General features: G+C 39.3%; 1 protein-coding gene across 1 annotated transcript; it reads right to left on the reverse strand.

Annotated features, from left to right (window-relative positions):
- Positions 1-10,002: 10,002 nt before the first annotated feature.
- Positions 10,003-21,115, reverse strand: sspn (sarcospan (Kras oncogene-associated gene)). Its single transcript, XM_041794871.1, has 3 exons — positions 20,765-21,115; positions 15,298-15,384; positions 10,003-10,577 (listed from the first exon to the last, which is right to left on the reverse strand). Exons 1-3 carry the CDS (start codon positions 20,975-20,977, stop codon positions 10,218-10,220), a joined length of 660 nt encoding a protein of 219 aa, XP_041650805.1. The 5' UTR covers positions 20,978-21,115; the 3' UTR covers positions 10,003-10,217.
- Between the last annotated feature and the right edge of the window lie 925 nt (positions 21,116-22,040).

Genomic DNA, 22,040 nt, shown 5'->3' on the forward strand with positions numbered 1-22,040 from the left:
CAGTGTACATCTGTTATAGGACTCTTCTTCACATTAAAATGAAGCTCATTAATCGCTGATATGTTGCTAAGAGAGCATACCAGTCTCAGAACGGGTCAACTACCGTCATACTCTTTGAAAGTAGATTAAGGAATCACAACAAAAGAATTCATGCTTTGCAGAAATGAGATATCTAGTCATAGCTATTTATGCCTCATGAAGTGCCATCATCAATGATTGATATGGACAGCTGAAAATGATGGAGCAATAGTTGAAACTGATAAGAACAGGTTCAGTAGTAATAAGGAATGAATAAAAATGTAAAGCAGGCCAAAATAGAGAAAGAATATTTGAAGTGGGTGGGTATGAATGATAAAACAGTTTGACGGACAAAAGTAAAGGGTTGTTGAACTGCAGAAACATCCCATTTGTGCTGCTAGCTGCTCTTAATATAAACTTAAAGCTTCTGAGTGAGCCAAACATAACCAGGCTTTCTTTAAGTAAGTGGGCTCAACAAAGTCTTAAGCTCCAGTTAGAGATGACAGATATCACAAAGCTGATTATGAACCATCTCTGTTAACTCAAGCTTTCTACATCTGGCTGCATGTGAGACATCATTTGAATCTTCTTCGGCGAAAAGAATTGATCTTCAGCTGTCGGAGGCTGTCAGATTAAAATATAAAGAAATGATGTTGGGAATGGGAATGTTCTTGTGGTTAAATGGCTTTACTGCTGCTGTAAGGAACAAAATAAATGTTATGCATCTGCACCAACAATAGCTGAGGCTGGAGGTATTGTTTCCAGTTGTCCACCTGTCCAGCAGTCCATCTGGGTCATTCTTATTAAAGTCATGAATAACTAAAGAAAGTGATACATTGCTGTCAAAAATCAACATCAATTTCAATTGGTTCATAGATAAAACCTTAACAAAACAGGCCTACAAATGTTTCTTCTTATCAAAAGAGCTTTTAGAAACAATTTGAATGTTTATCATGTTTTAGTTGTTACGTGTAAATTTAAGTTTGACAACCTCAGAGCAGACAAATCCTTGCAGCCCCCCAAATCTTTGGTGCACCTCCTTGGGGTCCAGGACCTCAAGTTGTAAACCAACATGGATTCTTTAAACTTTGCATAAACATCCACTACGGCTGGAGAATGAACTGATAAGATGTTGAAGGTCTGAAGTCAAAGTCACTGGGCCTCATGTTCAGCCCTTGCTAACACAGTTTTCATTTCATTTTATTTTTGTGACCCAGACCATGATCACATAGTATGGAGCACAAAAAGAACATAAAATACAAATAAGAAAAAGGTAGCACACAGCATGTCTGAAATACAACAAATTCTAGCTAAATAATGGAAGAGCAATTTTAAAAAGCAAGTAGCACTACTGTAGCATTTTCTCTTTACCATCACTGTATCTTAACTGCCTGGCAACTGAAAACCTTGGGGAGCCAGTTCTAGTTTTAATTCATACAGTCATTTGTTGATTTTGCCATGGCACAAACTGTTACTGCTCCTTTTTTCTTTCTACTCAAGGAGTATGATTGGGAAATGTAACTATGTTGAATGGCCCTTCAGGCCATGGAATATATGGGGAAATAACTGCCAAATCAAAGGCCAATCAATTTATTCATCTGATTAGATACATCTTGATTCTACTACACTAGTCAATTTTACAGTTTTCTTTGTAAAAGCAGGCGTGTTAAACAGACCTTTAAGGATTTGATTACCAAACAGAAAATCCTAGTAGCCTTGAAGATATTTCTTTTTATGGGTAGTTGTTAAATTTTTGATACTTTACAGCCATTTTAAAGCATAACTCGATACCAGCCAGGTTATAAATCTGGAGTAACTTTCCATGGTGATATAACCAGATTAAAAGAAAGCCAACTTTGTGACACAGAAATCTCTGACGTAGGGCTCTACAGACCAGGCTTAACCTCTAATGTCACTTCTTGAAGCATCTCTTTGTTAGAAACCTGGTTTGTGTTGTGTTTGGCAACCCCTGGGGACAAAGTAACACGTCTAAACTCTGCTGATCTAGTCCTGTATAAATACACTTCAAATTTTCTTGCTTTCTTTCAAATGTCAGGCCTGTCACACGCTAAGTTTTTGCTCAAAAAATACAAATGATCAAAGGCTGCTTCTTTGCTGTTGGCTCATTTTACACCCACCTTGGCAATTTTTGTTCGCCATGAAACAAGAAGTAATTTTTTCAAGTGCTTAGCATATGTGTAAAGCCATGAAATTTGGTGGTAAAATTCCCTGTGAGAACCTGTGAAGAATGATATGGCTTTAGCTGGTGGCCGTAGCCTACTGGCTCAATGGTTCCCCTATACAAAATTTAAAAAAAAAAAAAAAAACAGCCCCCAAACCAAAAATCAACCTATGATTTTGAAATTTGGTAGACATAAATATTATGCCAGAACCTAAAAATGCCTCTTAGACCCATATTGCCAAGCCCAACAGAAGTCTTCCATCTTTTTTCTTTTTGTAACAAAATTGGACAAATTCGCCATTTCCAGGAGTACTTCTAGGATTATCTCCGCCAAGGGTTTTAATCCGATACACTTCATCTTTGGTGTTAAGTAAGAAAAGCCCTCAAGGATGAAAACCTATTGAAATCAAGAACAAAACTAAAAGGGTGCAGTGATGGATGCTTGTCAAATTTTGATGTCTGAAAATGACATAAAAACAGGCTTTTTCTTAAACTGCGGTAGTTTCTGCAAAATTAAATAAATCTGCCATAAATTTAGTGTGAAACAGCCAGTAAATTTCCCAATGCTATCTTTTCAAGCCCAGCACTAAAGCTGCTGCCATGGTGACCCATTATTTGCCACGGAAGAGCAAGCAGAAAATCACTGCTTCTTTATTATTAACCACAATTCAAATCACACTCAATATTTGCCCTGAAATATCCAGAGACCTTCACTTTGCACCATGGTGAAGATCATGAGATTTTGTCCAGTGCTGAAGCCGTGGTGATTTTTTTTGCCATGAAACAGGAAGTAGTTTTGTCTGGGTGTAATAGAGCCATGAAACATCACTAAGAAAATTCTTAGAGGGGAAACAAGATTATTGATGTAAATTTTTTGGGTGGGCATGGCTTGATGGCCTTAAGGGTGTTGCCAAGATATACTTTTGTTCTTCCAGCTCAGAGTGTCCATGAGCAAAATACAGTTGTTAACAGTTTTTGAAGGATGTTAAGAAGAAATCATCTTAAGTAAAAATGGCCAAGTGCATAAGATGCAGTGTTTTAATTGTAAAGAATGAAATGTTCAAATTATGAGTCACTGGTTATATTTAGGCCTGTCATCCACATCGTCCACTTTGTAATTTAGCACTCTGTACTTATGAAAATGTAATTTCAAAGCTGTGGCTGGTTGATTGTGTGTATGTTTGAGCTTGTGTAACACATTTGAGATGATAAACTAACCAGAGAAAGGCCTCGGCTGCTCTTGTATCCCGTCCTGTCATTTACCCTCCACAGAGAAGCCCATCCTTCTTGGCTCCGGTTGGCTGTTTACGCTGGCAGGCCTGCATTTTCTCCTGCTGCCTGTGACAGCCATTAAAATTAGCTCACGCAGTGCCATAATGGTGAGCAGCTGTCACTGCGTAGACAAGAAGGCTAAAGTGCAACATTACTGGAATGTATTGGACTCAGAGAAGCAAAGGAGGGGAGAGGATAATAGCTGGGCCATCATTACTGTCTGCCAAAAGTTGTGCTGCCATTGTGTGATACCAAACAAACAAGCACTGCTTCAGTATGCAGGACTTCTTCAACTAAACATTTTATCAGCTGAGATTTAGTATGATGCTTTGAAACATGGAGAGAAACCAGGTGGGGCTTTCATCATATCATGTGTCTTGTCTCATAGTGTGCCATATTGTATCATCTTTGTCATGTATCTTTACATCATCTTGTACCATATCAGATCATATTGTTTCAAATCACTTTGGACTTGTCTAGTCTAGAGTAGTCTCATGTTGCATCGCATCACATTGCATCACCATATCTGGCTTGTCTTATGAGCATAGCTTTTAAAACTGATCCATGTCTCCTTCATTTCTGTGGTGTGCTCTCTCTCATATGATGTGGTGTCATTTTTAATGTATACCATTTCATATCATATCACATAAAATCATATCCCATCATATTATACATCATATCATATCACATCACATCTCATCACATCATATATCATATCATATATTATATCGTATCCAGTCCTAACCTGACACGCCAGATGGATTTGTTTCACACATCCATCTGGGAAAGCTTTATTAGGAAACGTATGAGAAAAGGCAGAGGCTTTGAAAAAAACTTGGAGTGTGATTGGATGAATGTTCTGCATGTCACATCTCTACGGGCCAATCAGAGCAACAAAACACGTGACGTTGCCGCTATCGAGCTGCGCACGTGCAGCTACTGAGGATTAATGCCAAACATGGTGACTAAAGACATGTAAGTACTCGACTTTCGTCGTTTTTGAAAAGCAAACAACTCACTGCTGTTCTTTGTTCTTCTTTTAAGGAAGAAATGTCGTCAAGTTCTGAGAAAAATGGTGCTTTAGCAGCATCCACGCTAAACTCTTCAGCCAATTGCATCGACCTCTTGTTGCTGCCTGTTTATGTCACAACTCCACCGCGCTTGAAAGTACTGCTAATTGGTCCAGTCACTTTCTAACCGGGCCCAAACAGTTCAGATGGGAGTTGTGCAAGATGGATTCGCCAGTGAAAAACAAGGAAACGGGCCAATCCATCTGCTTTGCAAGGTTATCCTTCGTTGTTGTTTTACGGAAAGCTCTGCTTGTGAATATTTACAGCATGAAACACATTTCAAAAGATATATTGAAGACCATTGTGTGTTTATCTTAAAGGGTTACGATGAACTATTGTTTCTGCGATATGGCCTCATAGTGAGTGTTTGTAGCTTTACGATTTTTGGTCCTTTTTTGCAATTCTATAATTTTAGTGAGCAACTTGGCAGTTTATTACGTTGTGATTGAGATAACTGTGTCTGTATTTTACCATTAACACGTCTTTTACCACGTTTATCGAGTAGTACTTGTTCATATGCCTGGTGTTAGTATGAGCAACATCCACTTGTCCATTTTGTCTCAAAACATTCTTTTTTTTGCAGTTTGTTAGTGGACCAATAATTTGTCATAGAGATGCGATAATCATTTTTTTATCTTTGTCAGTTATACTCTTTTGATAATTGAAGGAAACGCCTTGACAAAGAAGATAGTTCAGCTCTTAGTCTGTCCAAGAGTTTTCTGTCTGCATGGCTCTGTTCAAGTCAGGCAGTGAGGGCAGAACAAGGGTGGTATCCTTTCTCATTTTGCATCTCAACATAGTGTTGAGATAAAAAGTACTGTTCTGTGTCGTGTCAATGGTATTGTATCATATTGGGTCATGATGTTTTTTTCATCCTGTTTCAGGAAATTTGAGCTTAAATCTTTTCAATTTAAACTTAAAATTTAAATATGCACTTGACTAAAAACGAACAAACTGTTCAGTTTGTGGTTTTCAAATTGCTGTGGAACTTGTTAGGATTTGTGTCAGATATTGATCTCCTTGTGCTTTAAAGACTCTAGCTGTGTCAGTGGAGGCAGGAATCAGATATCATTTAGGGTTTTGGTTTTCACTTGACCACACAGAAAGTTGTTAAAGAGGGTGGAAGGTCCCTCCTCACTGACATTCTTATAAATAAACATGCCCCCATGATGACTGGCATGTGACTTCCTGTGTCTGGCGGCAAGATTTGAGCCTTTGTAGTCACATGATAAACATCATAACACTGAGTGAGCACATGAAAAAAAAAAAAAAAACACTGAATACTGCGCCTGCTGTCCATCACACAATACTGTATTAACAGTGAGTGAAATGCACCATTTAATAGTATTAATAAATCATTCCTACAATGATGCACTGTATTCTAAACTAGTCCTCTTTGTGTTCAACTAAGCTCAATTACTGAATTAAATAATCAAATCCTTCCTTATACTGGAGAAATTTATAGTAATTATTACAGATGACTGATTCTGTTAAGATATATATTTTCCCATCCATTTTTAATCATAGACTGGCCTCTTAAATATGTACACTGCATCTTTATTTTGCTTTGCTTGGGGTGTAATCAGCTCTTTGTCCTGACTTGAAATAATGCAACCAAACCCATTCGTGAAAATATAGGCACACATGATGTGTTATGTGTGTGAACAGTGTGTTTGATGAAGAAAAGGAAAAGTGAAAATGCATATAAGTGAAACAAAGACTTACATTATAGTAACCACAGTCAATATAATTACCTCCAAGGAGGAAATTTATGTTTAGATATATTTTTTCAAATACAAACCAACCACTCTGTTCCCAAACATCCCATTTCAGGAGTTTGTGAAGGATAAATTATTTTCTTATATCAACCAACTGTTTTTTGTCATAGACACAATAGATTTAACACTGCACAATAATTACACTACTCAGCATATATCAACTGTGGGTGAAAGTAGCACAGAACATAAGAGTTATGTAGCTGAACGATTACTAGGCACATATAACTTTGTTGTGCTTTTTTCCTCCTTTTTGCTCAATACAGGATGATTTAAACCGATACTTGCAAACACAGTAGGATGACATAGTTTCCTCAGTCCAGTTGCCTGTCTGAGTCCCCCTTTCCTCACTCCAGCGCCCTCCCTCCTCCCTTCGCGGCTGCAGTAGTTTGACTCCTACAGGCTGTTGAGTCATGCTGGCCGCTGGCCTGGCATCCACCTTCACGCAGGCCACAGCCCAGCTCAGTCTCATCAAGATCTCTGTGACTGAGAAGTGTTACTGCTTTCAGAATCCTTTATTAGTTGACTTAACTGAACTATTACAGGAACAACAGCTGAAAAGTTTCTATTGTTTTCCATCAGTTAGGCAATATTTACAGAGTTGTGCAAATTTATATAGCATAGAATAATAAGTTCTTTTAAAATTATTATTGTTAATATTATTTGCTTGTCATTCTGATTAAAAGCAGACATAACTAGACCTTCAGACCTCTTTTTTCTGCTTAAACTGTATGCACTGTATGCACATATGCATTTAAAGGTGTTAATTAGCTAGGGTCCAAATCTTATAGACCATTTAAATTTAACACTTTTGTCAGAAAAATGCCTAGAACCTCCCTCTACTGCTTGAAACCTGCTGTTGCAGTTGATTTTTTTCTTTTGGGTGATCTGGAGGCAGGTGACATAGGGGTTCCAGCTTTCAACACCATAAAGCTCAACGGCTGTCTCCATGGTTAAAAAAAATAATGCCAATGTAGAATTACAAAACCACTGCAGTTCCTTTAGTGTCTTCTTGAGGCAAACTACTGAAGTATATGAGGTCACATCCACACCAATGTTAAAATGTGTCTTTTGTGGGACATAAACACGCTGGTTCAGCAAGAAAATGTGTTAGTTTTTGTTTTAAATCTTTATGGGCACACACTGTATTATTTAAACCTGTCTGCTTTGGTTTTAATCAAGATGAAATCAAGCCTTATCAGGGTCATGGCTGATATGATTACAAACCAGCACTGTGTTTGTCAGGTTTAGACCTGCCTCTGAAAAAAATAGACAGAGATGGCCTTTTTGTTGTTTTCCCAGTGAATCTGAAGTTCATTTTAGACTGCATTTTCAACACTGGAGTAACTACACATTGGCCCCTCAGTAGAACCCTCTCAGTAACCAAGAGACTGGCAGTCATCCTGTATTTTCTACTGTCTATGGTTATCGCCCACTTTTTCTACAAACACTGACTTGATAGTAGCAACTGATAGATAAGTTTTGCAGTTAACAGAAGGCCCTTACAATCACAGATGTCGCTGTGATACTCCTGGATTCTGAGTTATGCAATTCTTTTTTCCAGAGATTAAGAAGAAACCCTGTCTTAAAACCATGGTTGGTAGCTTCCACTGGAGCATTGATCATTTTACACAAGTAACTTATGGTAAGTCTTCCTAAGATGATGACAGCATAATAGCTGCAAAAACAAAATAAATTAGACTTCATGATGTTAAAACAGTCTGGCTGCAGACTGTTCATCTGAGACACTGTATATCTTAAATGCAAATACACATTAAAACTTTTGAAATAAAATCTGATAAAACTTCAGAGTTAGGCTGCCAAAAGGTAAAAATGAAAAAACCTGTCCTGCAAAACCTAATTACAAAAAGTTTAACACAGCAAAGTAAACAGTCTGTTTACAGGAAAATGCTCATCCTCCTTGAAAACATTCTAACGCAGCAAGTGTAACTTATGTAGCATGTTAGGTATGTAGAAAACAGAGCTAAAGGCTAGAAAACACTCAGGGAGCGCAGATCTCTGCCATTAGCCCTATTTCCCAATAGTACAGAATCCTTTAAAAAATTCCTGTATCCCGATGGTGATCCGGATCACTCCCAAAACCTAACCAGTTCTTACTTATGTCATTCCTGACATTTTCTAAAAAATTTCATCAAAATCCATCTATGACTTTTTGAGTTATGTTGCTAACGAACAAACAAACTAACCAACAAACCCTGCCGATTACATAACCTCCTTGACGGAGGTAACAAGCTCACAAAGCAGCTACATAAGCTACTTATCTATGTTATCTACATAGCCAATTTAGCTTTAGCTACCTTTGCTACAGCTAACTTAGCTATAGATAACAGAGCTACATAGCTAACCTAGCTAAAGCTAAGCTCACAAAGCAGCTATGTGAGCTTCATAGATGCGTAATCTATGTAGCTACATTAACTTTACCTATATTTGCTAAAGCTCGCATTGCTAAAGCTAACTTAGCTACACTTGCTTTTGTTAATTATGTGACTAGCGTAGCTATGTTAGCTGAAGCAACAAAGCTGAAGTGAGCCACCTTTAATGTAACGACTTCTAAAATAGGTTTATTAATCCTAGATTAGATGTTTGACCTTCCTCTGTTTAATTTATGAAATGTTTCTTTGTCTGTAATGTTTGCAGTGTAGTTATTTCATGAATGTACTGCCAGATTTTGTTTATGATGAAGTTTAACTTTAAAAAAAATCTTAAACTGGGAATACGTTGTCCTGGCAAATTATGGCACTTCCTTTCTGACATATATGACTTCTCAGATGTACAGCCTACAGCCCAACCCATCTCACTGTGGCTGATAGGGACAGTAAGAAGGAGTATATGGGCGTGTCTCTCTGTCCATGATGTTATAGAAGCATATTTTTTGCACTCTGGGGTTTAGTGACTATGAAAATACTTGCAAACACAGGAGCTGCATTATATGATTTTCTGAATTCAAAACAATAACCCATTTTAAAAACATAAAGGTAAAACTCCTGTAAGGAACTTTCATACTGTGTTGTCTTTGGTGCCCCCTGTGGACAAAATTGTACCTCTCATCTCTATGCTAATTTTGTCCTGTACATGCATACAGGTTATTTTCCAACAAAAACATCTCTTCCTGTTATCTTAAACAGTCAAATGAATTAAATATCCAGAAATGGTACATGTCAAGAAGGGCAGTTTTGACAGCATGCTGGTAAATACTTCATCTGGCACCTACCCTGCTGCAGCAGTGTTAGGAAATAAAACTAACAATATAGAAATAATCAGTCTGATCACTGAGAGTCGTCTTTGCTTTAGTAGGTCAAAAAGAGGTGTCTGCATTCATTTCAGTAGACTTCAAACCATTTAAAACTCCTCAAAGGGGCTTTAAAATAACAGAATGTGTTATATATTTTAACTAAATAGCTTCTTCCTGGTTGGGAAAAGAGTGTGATTTATTTTTGTAAACCACACTTTGTCAGTGGAGTGATTCAGTGTGTTATAATGTTGTAGCTACAATGCTAGCTAATAAATAGAATTTTTGCAGAAATTTTGACTATTTTTGGAGTTAAGTGCTTCAGAGTGCTTTGCAATGTATTTTATATGAGCTGCTTTTTTAAAAAGTAAACCAGTTGTTTCTTGCCTTTTAAGGTCAAAATGTTATTAGAATCTCAGCAGTTGGAGGTACAAAGTGACTTATTTGCTTTATAAAACTTGTGCAAAGTGCCTTTAAAGTACAACTGCCACAGAAGGTTAATATAAAGTGATATCAAAGGAAACACACTTAAGGCACACACACTTAAAGGCAAAAGTCCCTGTCCTTCAGAGTGTAATGACACGGTTAGTGTCCTCCTCCGTCCTGATCTGTCTGATCAGAGTCAACTCATCAACTCTCGGATCGCCACATTAAACCTTTTGCCACTGCTGGGATGAGGGAGAGCCGATCTGAAGACCAGCAAAGAAGACCTGGTAACGGTGCTTCCACATGATGAAGGCTCCCACAGCGCACACCAAGGCCTGGGCCAGATTCAGCACGATCTGGATCACAAAGTAAAGTGTGAGAGTGTCAGTGATCTCCCCACAGTCGCTCACTCCCTCGTAGGTGAACGTGCGAGCTATTGGGTCGGTGTGATCCAGTTTGCACACGCAGTCCTCTCCATCCGGCTCACAGCTGAAGCTGCTGGTCTGAGCATGGTGATGTCCAGCAAATGCAATGACCAGCACTGAGAGGACCAGGCCGATTGTGCACAGGATGAAATACAGGAGCTGCAGAGGAAGAATCAAAAGTCAACACTTGGATCAGGAACCCGTCATATTCAGCTTTTATATGTTTTTGGATCTAGAAATCTGGCTCCTGCTTCAGCCTATTGTCCCATGAGTAACCAAAAGTGCCAAAACTGTAGCTTAGAAGCAGACATGCTGGCTCAGCGCCTGTAGCAAGTTCAAAAGATTACCCACAATACTACAAGGCAAGGTCTAGCCCAGCTCTAAGCATAGATGAGACAAAACAAAAACACACGTCTGCCATGCAGCTCCAGCCACTCCCCACTTAGCACTCATCCTGTGTGAGAATCTGGTCTAAAAATACAGTTGCAAAATGTGACAGAAGCTTTGTGTTGTTTATGCAACGGCACAATTTCAATAACACTAAACCTTCATCTTAATCCAGCACTTATATAACAGGAGAGCTCATTCCCTGGTGTATTTCGCTCACAGTTACATGCTGCTTATGGAATTATGCAACTGATGAGCGAGGCTTGATTTGAAAGAGCATTGATGTTAATTTTGGAACAGCTGTGAAATCTGGAGCGTGGATGGTTACAGGGACATGTATGTAAGCAAACAGGTACCTTACTGAACGTAAAGTACGTCACTAAATAGGCATGATACGAAAGCAGGAAGGAGTCACCCACTGTTGCTGTTAATAGTCCATGTCCTGTCCTGAGGCATTTATAAGAGGCAATGTTAGAGAAACAAAGCATCTTGGCACAATAAGTTTTAATTTGAAAGGGTTATCTGAGAGAGCAGCCTTGGCTGACATCATATTTTACTTCTAAATGTCTCCAGTAATTCTCTGCCCTCTTGATGTGCCTCTCGCCTTGCATCAAGGTTAATTGAAATAAATAAATTAACTGTAAAGCCATAAATTCTAAAAATGAATACAGTAGAGCCATGAGGTCATTTAGCTGTTTAAATGAATTGCTTCAATAAATTAGAGCTTGTTTGTTTGTTTGCCTGAGAAAGACATACTGCAGGGTATTAGCATCTATTTTGAGGATAAGACTGTTATAATGGAAAAGAAAGTAAGAAAAACTAGAAAACTTCAAGAAGAGCTTGCAGGAATTGAAAAAGTATCCCACAGAACTGAAGACTCGCTAATGTTACTTAACTTTGGCTCTGACACCTTGGCCTTCTGCATCTACGATTTATGATTTATTTACGGACACATTTTTCTTAATGTGTCTCAGACATGTATACATATACCTTCTAGTTATTAATTATTTTTACATGTTTGAATGTATGCTTGTACATCTGTAGATACTTGCACATGAGATATGTGTTGTAAAATGCAAGTTTTGAAAATATGGATGCAATCCAATATAGAGCACTGAATGACTCAAAAGTTGCTTTCTGTGTGCTTTTAATGATGCCCTCTCAGGGACAGGTATTGGAAATTAGTAATAGCTACAAATGCTGTGGTGTAGTACATGGAAAATTGTTCAGTTCTCTATGTATACTGCATCTGTCCCTGCCAAATAAACCAATATGATGAAAGCAAGACTAGATTAAAACCTAGTATATGGCTTACTGCAACTATCTGAGATGGCTGTGGAAATGCCTGACTGAATTGTGTGTTCTGGCTGAGTGATTTTTTTGGGGGGTGTGTGTGTAATTGTGCTGTCCCTTGTGTTTTTGGGTTGAGAATCAAGGGATCCCAAACGTTTAAAACATAAAGCCCTGTCAGCGGGAAACAGCTAACCTGACACATCAGATCGACTCATATCATGTATGAATATATTTGACATACATCTGGGAAAGCTAATAAAATAATTAATACTGCTTTGTCAAAATATTTCCCAAATAAATCAAACTCTAAATGTAGCATGGGGACAAAAATTTTGAGCTAATTGTTCCACTAGCAGGCCTTGTATACAAGCACTCACACAACAGGTCACCCTTCCCTCTTAACTGTTACATACTCATGCCAAAGCAGGTCGACAGAAGAGCGAAAACACTGCCAAAAGAAGTGCAAAGAACCACACAGAACTTTACACGGTGGGAAAGATGTTTCTGCTCTTCTCACGACCAGCTTTGGCAAGAGTTTGTTTCAACAACTGGCTCCACTGATAGTAAACAATGATAACAGCTGCCTGTCAAATTCACAACATGTAGTTTACTCAACTGGGGAGTGCCCACCTACTACTTCATATGGTTCATTGCTCTGATTGACCCGTATTGAATATGACAGACAGAATGTTCGTCCACTCGCCGTCTGAGGTTTTTTAAAGGTTCTGTCCTTACCAAATATCCCCTCTGTTGCCCAGATGGATGTGAAATATATCAAATGCAATGGATATGTAAAACAGACTATTTAGGGAGACAAACTAAAAATCTATTTATGGGGTGTGTTTTCTCTGAAACATTTTGTTTTAAAGTTGATTGTTAAACCATGAAATGATAAAACAGAGCTTGAGCTATAAGCTGGCAGCATTAGTACATTGAACAGGATTAATTAAGGTCCATAATTAGTGCATTCATTCTTTAAATCACAATCAATCACATGCTTTACAATCCGTCTCAGTACCACTTTGGTGAAGCCACTGTAGCCATAGCAATATGAAATAAGTACACCAATTCTTCCTAAGGTCTGATCTCAATTTAAAAGAACAAAAAAAAAAATCAGACAGCTCAGTGGACCAATCAAAAGTCATGTGCTCCTTGTGCTATTTACCTTTTCACTGTTCTCTTAGTTCCTTTTCAGTCCATAACAAGTTCCTTTTCAGTTTCATAATCTTTGATCTACCTAAAGTCCCTAATTTTCTTTCAAAGTAAAAGCAGGTATTTGTGCAAACGGTTGGTCATATCTGTAGTTTAATACAGTACAAAAATCCATAATGAAAAAGTTTTCAATGCAAGTACCTGAGGACTTAGAGGGCCCCGAAGGTTCCCCACTGATTTACAGCAGTGTGACATAAAAACATTGTCATATTACAAACAGAAAGACATTTACATCATTTTTGATAACTACCTCTTAAGGTTTACAAGCTCTGCTTGGTAAAACATTGCATACAAGGCTGTAAACCCTGTCATTTTGTGATCCAGACAGTCTGATTGGATTTTAAATTGCACAATACAGACACACCAGGGATTTTCTTCTCATCAGACAACTCTGCAAAGATCATTTTGCACATTAAACTGCACTCCAAGCAGAACACCAGTGACATGCTTTCATATTTGAACCTGTTTGCATTTTTAAGCTAGACTCCAAAACAAAGTTCCAACTAGTTCCAAGGACCTGCTTATCAATTACAAACACTTGTGTAGGGATTTTAATTGCCTGGAACTCTGACTGTGTGTACTGTACAGCTAATTAAGCTGTACAATCAAGTCACATTAATGGATGTGCTCATCCACTCATAGGAATCCCTGCAGAGCTCTTAAACATGCGGTTTAATGCTTTTCTCTCAATGCCATTTACTGATACAGATGCAAAACAACAATCTCAGTGAGTAAACATTATCCTCAGCAAAGAACTTCTGATACATTACTGCAGTTGAGACTCCACCGTATTACTCTGGTTAAATAAAAAGACAAAACAGATCATGGGAAGTAAACAGATTTGTTCTTATAATGGTTGTTAGGCAATCAGAATTTTTGGTGAAAATCATTAGCTTAGATATCAATAACTGATTCAGCACTACATTAATAAAAACACAAGAACCAGGCACCACAAATTAAGATGTGTTACAATTTCAATCATCAAAACTGAAGGCAAACTCCCAAACATTTTCTAAAATGCACAAATCCAGTGATTTTATTCTTCTCCTCAGCATCTCTCTTATGAAATAAGCACATCCAGAAAGTATTCAAACCCCCTTCACAGTTTCCAGTTTTGTTATGCTGCAGCTAGATGCTACAATCCTTTCAGGTCATTCTTTTTTTCTCACTCCTCTGGGCTCAGTCCCTCTAGACATGTTTGATAGGGTTCAAGTCAGGGCTCTGGCTGGGCTACTCTTAGACATTCACAGAGTTGTCCCTCAGCCACTCCTGTGTTGTCTTGGCTGCGTGCTTAGGGCCATTGTCATGTTGGAAGGTGAACCTTCAGTCCAGTCTGAGGTCCTGAGTCCTGTTTAACAAGTTCTCATTGAGGATATCCCTGTATTTTGCTCTGTCTCCCAGTCCCTGCTGCTAAACACCCCCACAACATGATGCTACCACCACTATGCCCTGCTGCTGGGATGGTGTTGTGAAGGTGATGAGCTGTGCCTGGCTTCCTCAGACATAACGTTAGAGCTCAGGCCAAACAGTTCAATCTTGGTTTCATCAGACCAGGGAGTCTTGTTTCTCACAGTCTGAGAGTCCTTCAGTTGCTTATTTGAAAACTTCAAGTGAGCTACCACGTGTTTTGCACTGAGGAGAGGCCTCCATCTAGCTACTCTGCTATAAAGCCCATATCAGTGGAGGGCTGCAGTGTTCCTCCTGGAATTTAGAGCAACTGATTTTTTTGTTGCCTCTCCACCATAGATGAATGCACTGTAGTTGTAGTTTTTAAGGAGAATATGCAAAGGAAGGTTGCCAAACTTTTGATACCTAATACTTTTGGTGTCATGTGTTTTTAAATGATATGCTCATTCATCAATATAACAAAGATTGCATCTTTTTGAAGCAAGTGTCCCTGAATATATCAAAGTATCAAAAATGTGGACAGCCTTAGTTAACATCCACACATCTCTGCACTCCTGTGTCAGCATGTTTGCAGACTCACCTTGAGAATGAACTGCAGGGATGTCCTCTCGTCTGGCAGATAGGTGATGAAATACAGGATGAAGCCCACGATGGAAACTATACACAGCTAAAATATAAGAAAAAGAGTAGATATTGTTTGTTTATATTCACTTACATTAAGCTGTTTAGAAAATATCTACAAGTTCCTAATTTTGCAGCCAATAAATTTCACAAAGAGCACAAACCATGCACTGTTTGCAGAGTTGTATGACTTAACAGATTTACAGTATGATGTTATCATATAAGCATATGTGATGTGCCTGTTTGCTGGTAAAACAGTCCTAAAACAAGAATCTTGTTCTTGAAAATATGATGTACCTAGCTTTCCATGGCTGTTTCCTCATATTGCATGATTGCATGATTCAGCAGTAAGCTGTCATCTGATTACATTACTCCCTCTCTCTCTCTCTCTCTCTCTTACTCGCACACACAGACACTCACACTCTATCTCTTCAGTGCAATTGGAGTCTTGTGACTAACGTGCGGCATCTTATTTAAATGTTTTTCCCAGGTTCTTAAGCACTCTCTGGAAAGTTCTCGATGACCTCAGTGTTTTTCACTCGGCTGAATCTCGTGAGGATCTAACTCGGGATGTTCGTGTCCAGGGATGTTTTTCGAGAGAAGATGAGGTCTGAGATAGGCTACAATAGGATGCAAACAGCAACAACACGTTTTCTGTCTATCCTCGAAATGTGACCTGAAATCTTATTTTAAGTTTGGATGATAGCTGGATAATGTAGCTCTCTGTTCTTTGATATTAATCACTTCAGACACAGCCAATTACTGATCATTTTGCACAATAAAAAAGTCAAAGAAGAGATGTTTAGCTGTCTGATCAACTTGCATGCTTAATGACTTAATGACAATCATTTGAAGGATAAATGAAACTTTCAATGCTCTTTTTCAAAAGCTGTTCTGTGACTTTCAGATCCAACATTTCATATGATTTCTTGTTTAGATTTTCTCTCAAATGTCAAATAACTATTCAACAGCTTTTCTTTGTTCGACAACATGCTTTCAGTGTTGCACACAAACTAACAACAGCAGTGTTCAGTGCCTTAAACTTAAGTGGCATTAAAGTTACTCCAATAGATAAAATATAAACAAACATTTCACTTCCTTAGTATGTATAGTTTCATTTCACAAATGCCTTCAAATAAAGCTCCACCATCACAACACTCTTTCACAAGGAGTGACCCCAAATAGTTGAATATTCAGTGGGTTGTCAAAAGGCCCCATTTGACTGCCAATTTCACAAGGCTCAACAAGTATTTTATTCCTGCTATATGGAGACATGCATGGTCTATTTTACACAGATTGAGATATTTAAATAAATCATAATTCATAGCTTATCTTAAAAATCAGCTTATTCATACTTTTATTGTTGGTCCACTGTGCTTTACCAAGTCCACTGTCAGCCTTCATCTACCAGGAGATTTTAGAGCACTTCATGCCTCCATCTGCTGAGAAGCTTTATAGAGAAACTGATTTCCTTTTCACCTGACCACAATGAAGCCAAAATTACCAAAATTGGTTTACTGACCATGGTATTACTGTGTTTGATTGGCCAGCCAAATAGCCTGACCTGAACCCCGTGGAGAATCTCTTGGGTATTGTCAAGAGGAAGATGAGTGACTCAACAATACAGCTTAAAGCTGCTATGAAGCAACCTAGGCTTCACAACACCCCAGCAGTAGCATGGACTGATTGGCTCCCTGCCACATTGCAAAGATCTTTATCATCATCAAGATTAAATCAAAACAAAAAAATCTTTGTATGAGCTGTATCTAGACTATATGGAAGATTAACTTCTTGATTTAATCGGGAAAATCCAACTTTTTGTGATATTGTAACTTTTTGAGATGCACCTGTAGGTAAATAGGTATTCCCATCCTAGAAGACAGATTATATTTAAATATGATGTCTCAATAATCCCTGCTTGCATTAATGCTGATGCACCATGCTGCTGCTGCTGGCAAAGCTTAACCTCCTCCACCCCAGCCCCCTCCTTTATAGCACAGCTTATTACATCCGCAAATTGAGAATCATGCCACTATGTATTAATTGCTGTTGAACTAATTTCATTGTATTCAGTACACATTGCCATTAATGTATCCATCTGTATGGGGGTTTCTAGCTAGAGTATGCACTCCCTGGAAAGTCAAAGCATGCTGCTTGACTAACCCAGGGACTAACCGCCAAGTAAAACGGTATATCCATTTAGCAGTAAAATGGTAAAGTGTATGACAAGAGCATTTCTGACCAATCAGATTCAGGTCTGTAAACCTCTAGTTGGGGACATCCCTACCTTAAACTTATAAGCAGTACTTTCTTACTTTCATTTTGCTGTACCAGTCTAATTTTTAGTCTTGGGGAGTTGTGAAAGCAATAAAGGTGGGCTGTGTAACCTGATAGATGAGGTCCCACAGTTTAATAAGGTCAGACAGAAGCCCTCTTTGGTAACCACACAAGTTTGAAATCCAATATGGATTTTAAACCTGGATCAAAAGTAAATCAAAGGCTTCTGAATATGTTTGGTGTTTGAAATGTTGTGTCCAGCACTCTAATTATTAAAAAAATTACATCTGATGCCGAGAAGGCTTTTAACTGGTTTTGATAGAACTATTTTTATCCATTTAGGATGGAAAAAAAATGGTGTTGGCCCATATTACCTGGATCAGGACATAATGCCCATTGCTCCTAATTTCAGTCCAAGCTAACAATATTGTATTAACTTCTCCCCATTTTTAGGGGAACCAGGCAGGGCTGCCCAGTCAGCCCCCTGATCTTTGACCCTGCTACTGAGCCCCATGCCACTGTTTTAAGGTCAGATGAGGAGATTATGGGATAACTAAAGAGTCCATTGCTAGTAAATAACATTTTATGCCGATGACCTCTTTATATATATTTCTGATTCTATGGATTTATGGTTTGGCAGGAGCTTCATGGACTGGGTTTACCCTGCATGGGTTTCAGCTGCATGCAAGCCTCACACCAAGTCTTGTGCCAAGCGTTGGATGGAGTGGTGTAAAGCACACTGACGCTAGACGGTGGAGCAGTGGAAACATGTTCTGTGGATTGATAAATCATGGAGAGAACTTAAGCTGCCTAATTGCATTGTGCCTGGTGCCTGGCATTGTTTGGTGGAGGAGGGATGATAGTATGGGGCTGTTTTTCAGGGTTTGGGCTGGGCCCCTTATATTAAGGAAGGCCAACCTTAATGCTTCAGCATACTGAGACATTTTGGACAGTGCAATGCTTCCAAATTTGTGGCAACACTTTGGGGAAGGCCCTTTTCTGTTCCAACATGAGTGTACCCCAGTGTACAAAGAAAGGACTGTAAAGACATGGTTCGATGAGTTTGGTGTGGAAGAACTTGATTGGCCTGCATAGACCCCTGACTTCCCCATCAAGCACCTTCGGGACAAATTGGAAAAGACATTGCAAACCAGGCTTTATCATCCATCATCAGTGCCTGACCATACATGCTCTACAGAATGAATGGGCACAAATTCCAACAAAAACCCTCCAAAATCTTGTGAAAGCCTTCCAAGAAGAGAGAAGGCTGTTATATCTGCAAAAGGGGGGCTAACACCATATGAAAGTACATGTTTTTGAATAAAATATCATTGCAGTCCTTGTTGGTGTGACGTGATGCAGCCAAATACTTTTGTCCAAGTGTATCTTTGAATACGAACTACCACTTAAGCTTTCTTCAAACAGGATTTTTAAACATTTTTTTAGAGTGAACCAGATGAGAGCTGGCATACTGGTCAGCAACACCTTTATCTCTTGCAGGTTGCATAAACAGTATCAAAATCCCTATAATTCCCATTTTTCCACTCAAGTCTTTCAAAAACTATTATTTAAATTGACATCAGCTTTTATCTGGAACAAAATGAATCCACAGGAGATACCTTAAGAGTTCTACAATCATCTGCCAGTTTATTTCAACCTCACTTTTCTGAGTTACTTGACAGCAAATATCGTTAAAATGATGACTGACTGTCCACATCTAATAGTGGCAGGGATCCTGTCCATTCTGACTCAAGGATGAACTGATTAGATTTTTTTGATAGGTCAAAGGTCATTGGGCTTCATTCTCCTCCCTTGTTAATGAACGTAATATCTCGGGATGGGCTTTTCTTCAACCACACACAGATATCTCTTACTACATGAAAAACTAAAGACATTTCCGAGCTAGAAGTTCAAAAACCAAATGCTTCCCAGCTCTTCTTCTTGATCCAACATTGACTTTTGCTACTTCGCAATTTGATACCTGGCTGAGACATACAATCACCAGGTACTGCTTGTAAAAAAGTTAAAAATTCATTAAGTGTAAAAAAAATCATGTCCAGTGTGCTCAATTTCTATATGAATGGAGTCAATCAATCTGTGCATGCTTCAAAACCCTAAGACGGTGCCATCGTAACCTGACATCTCCATCACTTCCACAGCTGAGTAAAGCTGTGTTAACCTTTCTCTCTCCGTACGTTCCATATAGCTGACAAGGTGTAGAAGAGCTATAGTGGTCCCGCCTTGAACAGGTTCAGGAAAAAGGGGCTTCTATCTTCTCTGTGCTGAAATGAAACCTTACTGGCTAACACCACTTTCACTATAAAACTCTGCTGCTTTAAAACCACCTGACATTTAAGAATCTATTATCTCTTATGCCGCTGTTTCTATCTGTTTCTGGGATCGGTGATGACAAACATGATGATTATTTCACTTTGTACAAGGTTTAGACTTCAATTTTACATGTAAGCAAGGGTAACATTTGAGCTGATTTTTAAAGGACTTCAGCAGCACTTCAGACCTTTTTGACCCCTTTGCTTTAAAGTGACACTTCTGTTTACTTCAGCACCTCAGCTTCAACTCCTTTCAAGAGTTTAAACTGCTACTTTTATACATTTATCATCAGAAAAGTTATCATTTTAAGACATTAGTCATTCCATAGCTCTGAAATAAAACTAAAAATCAAGAAGTAAATGAAGTGTAAGGCTTAAGGTGTGCTGATAAGGCATACACCAATAATCACAAACTTTAACAAGTACACTATAGTAACCAGGCATTGAGATGCTGCTTATGTGTGCAGAAGTCAGGTTTGCATTTGGCATGCTATGATTGGCTGGCATATTCATTAGGTCAGATGTTTGGGTACTATTGGATGTACAACAGAGACAAAATAAGGAGCATGCAGGCCTGTGTGACTAGGATGGTTCTGAGATTCAGTTGTTTGCATTCAGCTTCACTGACAGATGGCGACTTGTTAGAACAAGTCTGTCTTGGCCTAACATCTCGATGAGGGAGAGTGTTGACATGCGAGTGGTGACCATGAACGACACACTGAGGACTACTGAGGGTCATGCAGCAGTATCAGTCCCAGGCTTCATGCAAACATGTGGATGTAGCTGCTGATGTTAGAGGACATTAAGAACAGAGCTTACAATGATCCCAGCCCAGTGTGGCGTCTCCCTGGCCAGGAGTGAGGGGCTGATGGCCAACATGAGGAAGGCCACGACTGTAACGGACACCCCCAAGAGCAGCTGGAGCAGGGCTACAAGCAGAGGGAAGCGACAGAACCTGCACTTCTTCCTGTCCTCCGGCGGCGGGCTTTCATCTCTCCTCTTCTTAACCTCCTTCTTGTCTTTCTGCCCCATTTCTCCTTCCTTTCCGAACACTCTTCTCCCTCTCTTTCTGTCTGTATGCTCAACTTTTACTGTAGCTGTGTTTAGGGTGGATCAGCCTGTCTGCCGCCTGCCTCTCTCCCTGTCCCTCACCCTCCCCGCCAAGGCCTTCCCCTCAGCATAAGCCCTGCTCAGCTGCTATTTGGAAACAGAGACGCCTCTGAACTAATATGGAAAACATTTGGACTGGATTCCTAAAGCAGCTCCAGTGCCACATATAGAGCAGGCTGCATACTGTGGAGGAAAGGAAGTGGAGGGAAATGGGGGGGGGTAGGAAGACACATAGGGGGGACTCCAACGTACGACCGTAACATGGTTTCACTTTTAGTGACATTAAGGACAAAAAAAGGAGAAAGTGCAGAGGCGAGTAAGCAGGTATGAGTTAATGAAAAGCCAGCAGAGAGGAGGTCACACTTCATTTGCAAGCCGGAGTGATTGGATCGTTCTTTGTCAGCACTGTTACACAAGAGAGCCATATGCTGCCAGCCAGAAACAGTCACATGACTTACAGGAAGGAGTAATGTGATCATAAGGCATGTGAGGGCATTTCAGGGGCTCAGATTTTACTGTTTCTGACTACTTTCATGTTCACAAGAGGAAAGCAGGTGTCACTGCCGATCAGATTATCCTCCTGGAGTCACTTAGAAACTTTTTCTGTAAAAGTTCTGCCCTCTTTTATCACTTCAAAAGAAAGAAAATTGACTTTAAACTATTTGATCCTCCTTTCAAAGTAAACAAAAAGGCAAACTAGTCTCCTTGTTTTGCAGCTATCTCGCCAGCCTTTGTCAGTATTTTGTTTAAAACCACAGAGGCTCAGATGAAGGTGGGAGAGCAGCAGCAGCAGCAGCACCCATGCTGCGGTTAATAAAGAACCGCGACGCACGTGTCTGAGCACACAGCTGGGCCGGTGCCATGGTTACTGACAACGCAGCTCTGAGCGGCTGGAGATGTGTGAGTAGGTAACCCTGCTCTGCGCAGGTTAACAACATTGAGCTATTGAGGCACACGGTGGCGCGCTGCGTGCACGCGCAAAAGC

This window comes from Cheilinus undulatus, linkage group 9 (assembly GCF_018320785.1).
Source record: "Cheilinus undulatus linkage group 9, ASM1832078v1, whole genome shotgun sequence".
NCBI classification, from domain to species: Eukaryota; Metazoa; Chordata; class Actinopteri; order Labriformes; family Labridae; genus Cheilinus; species Cheilinus undulatus.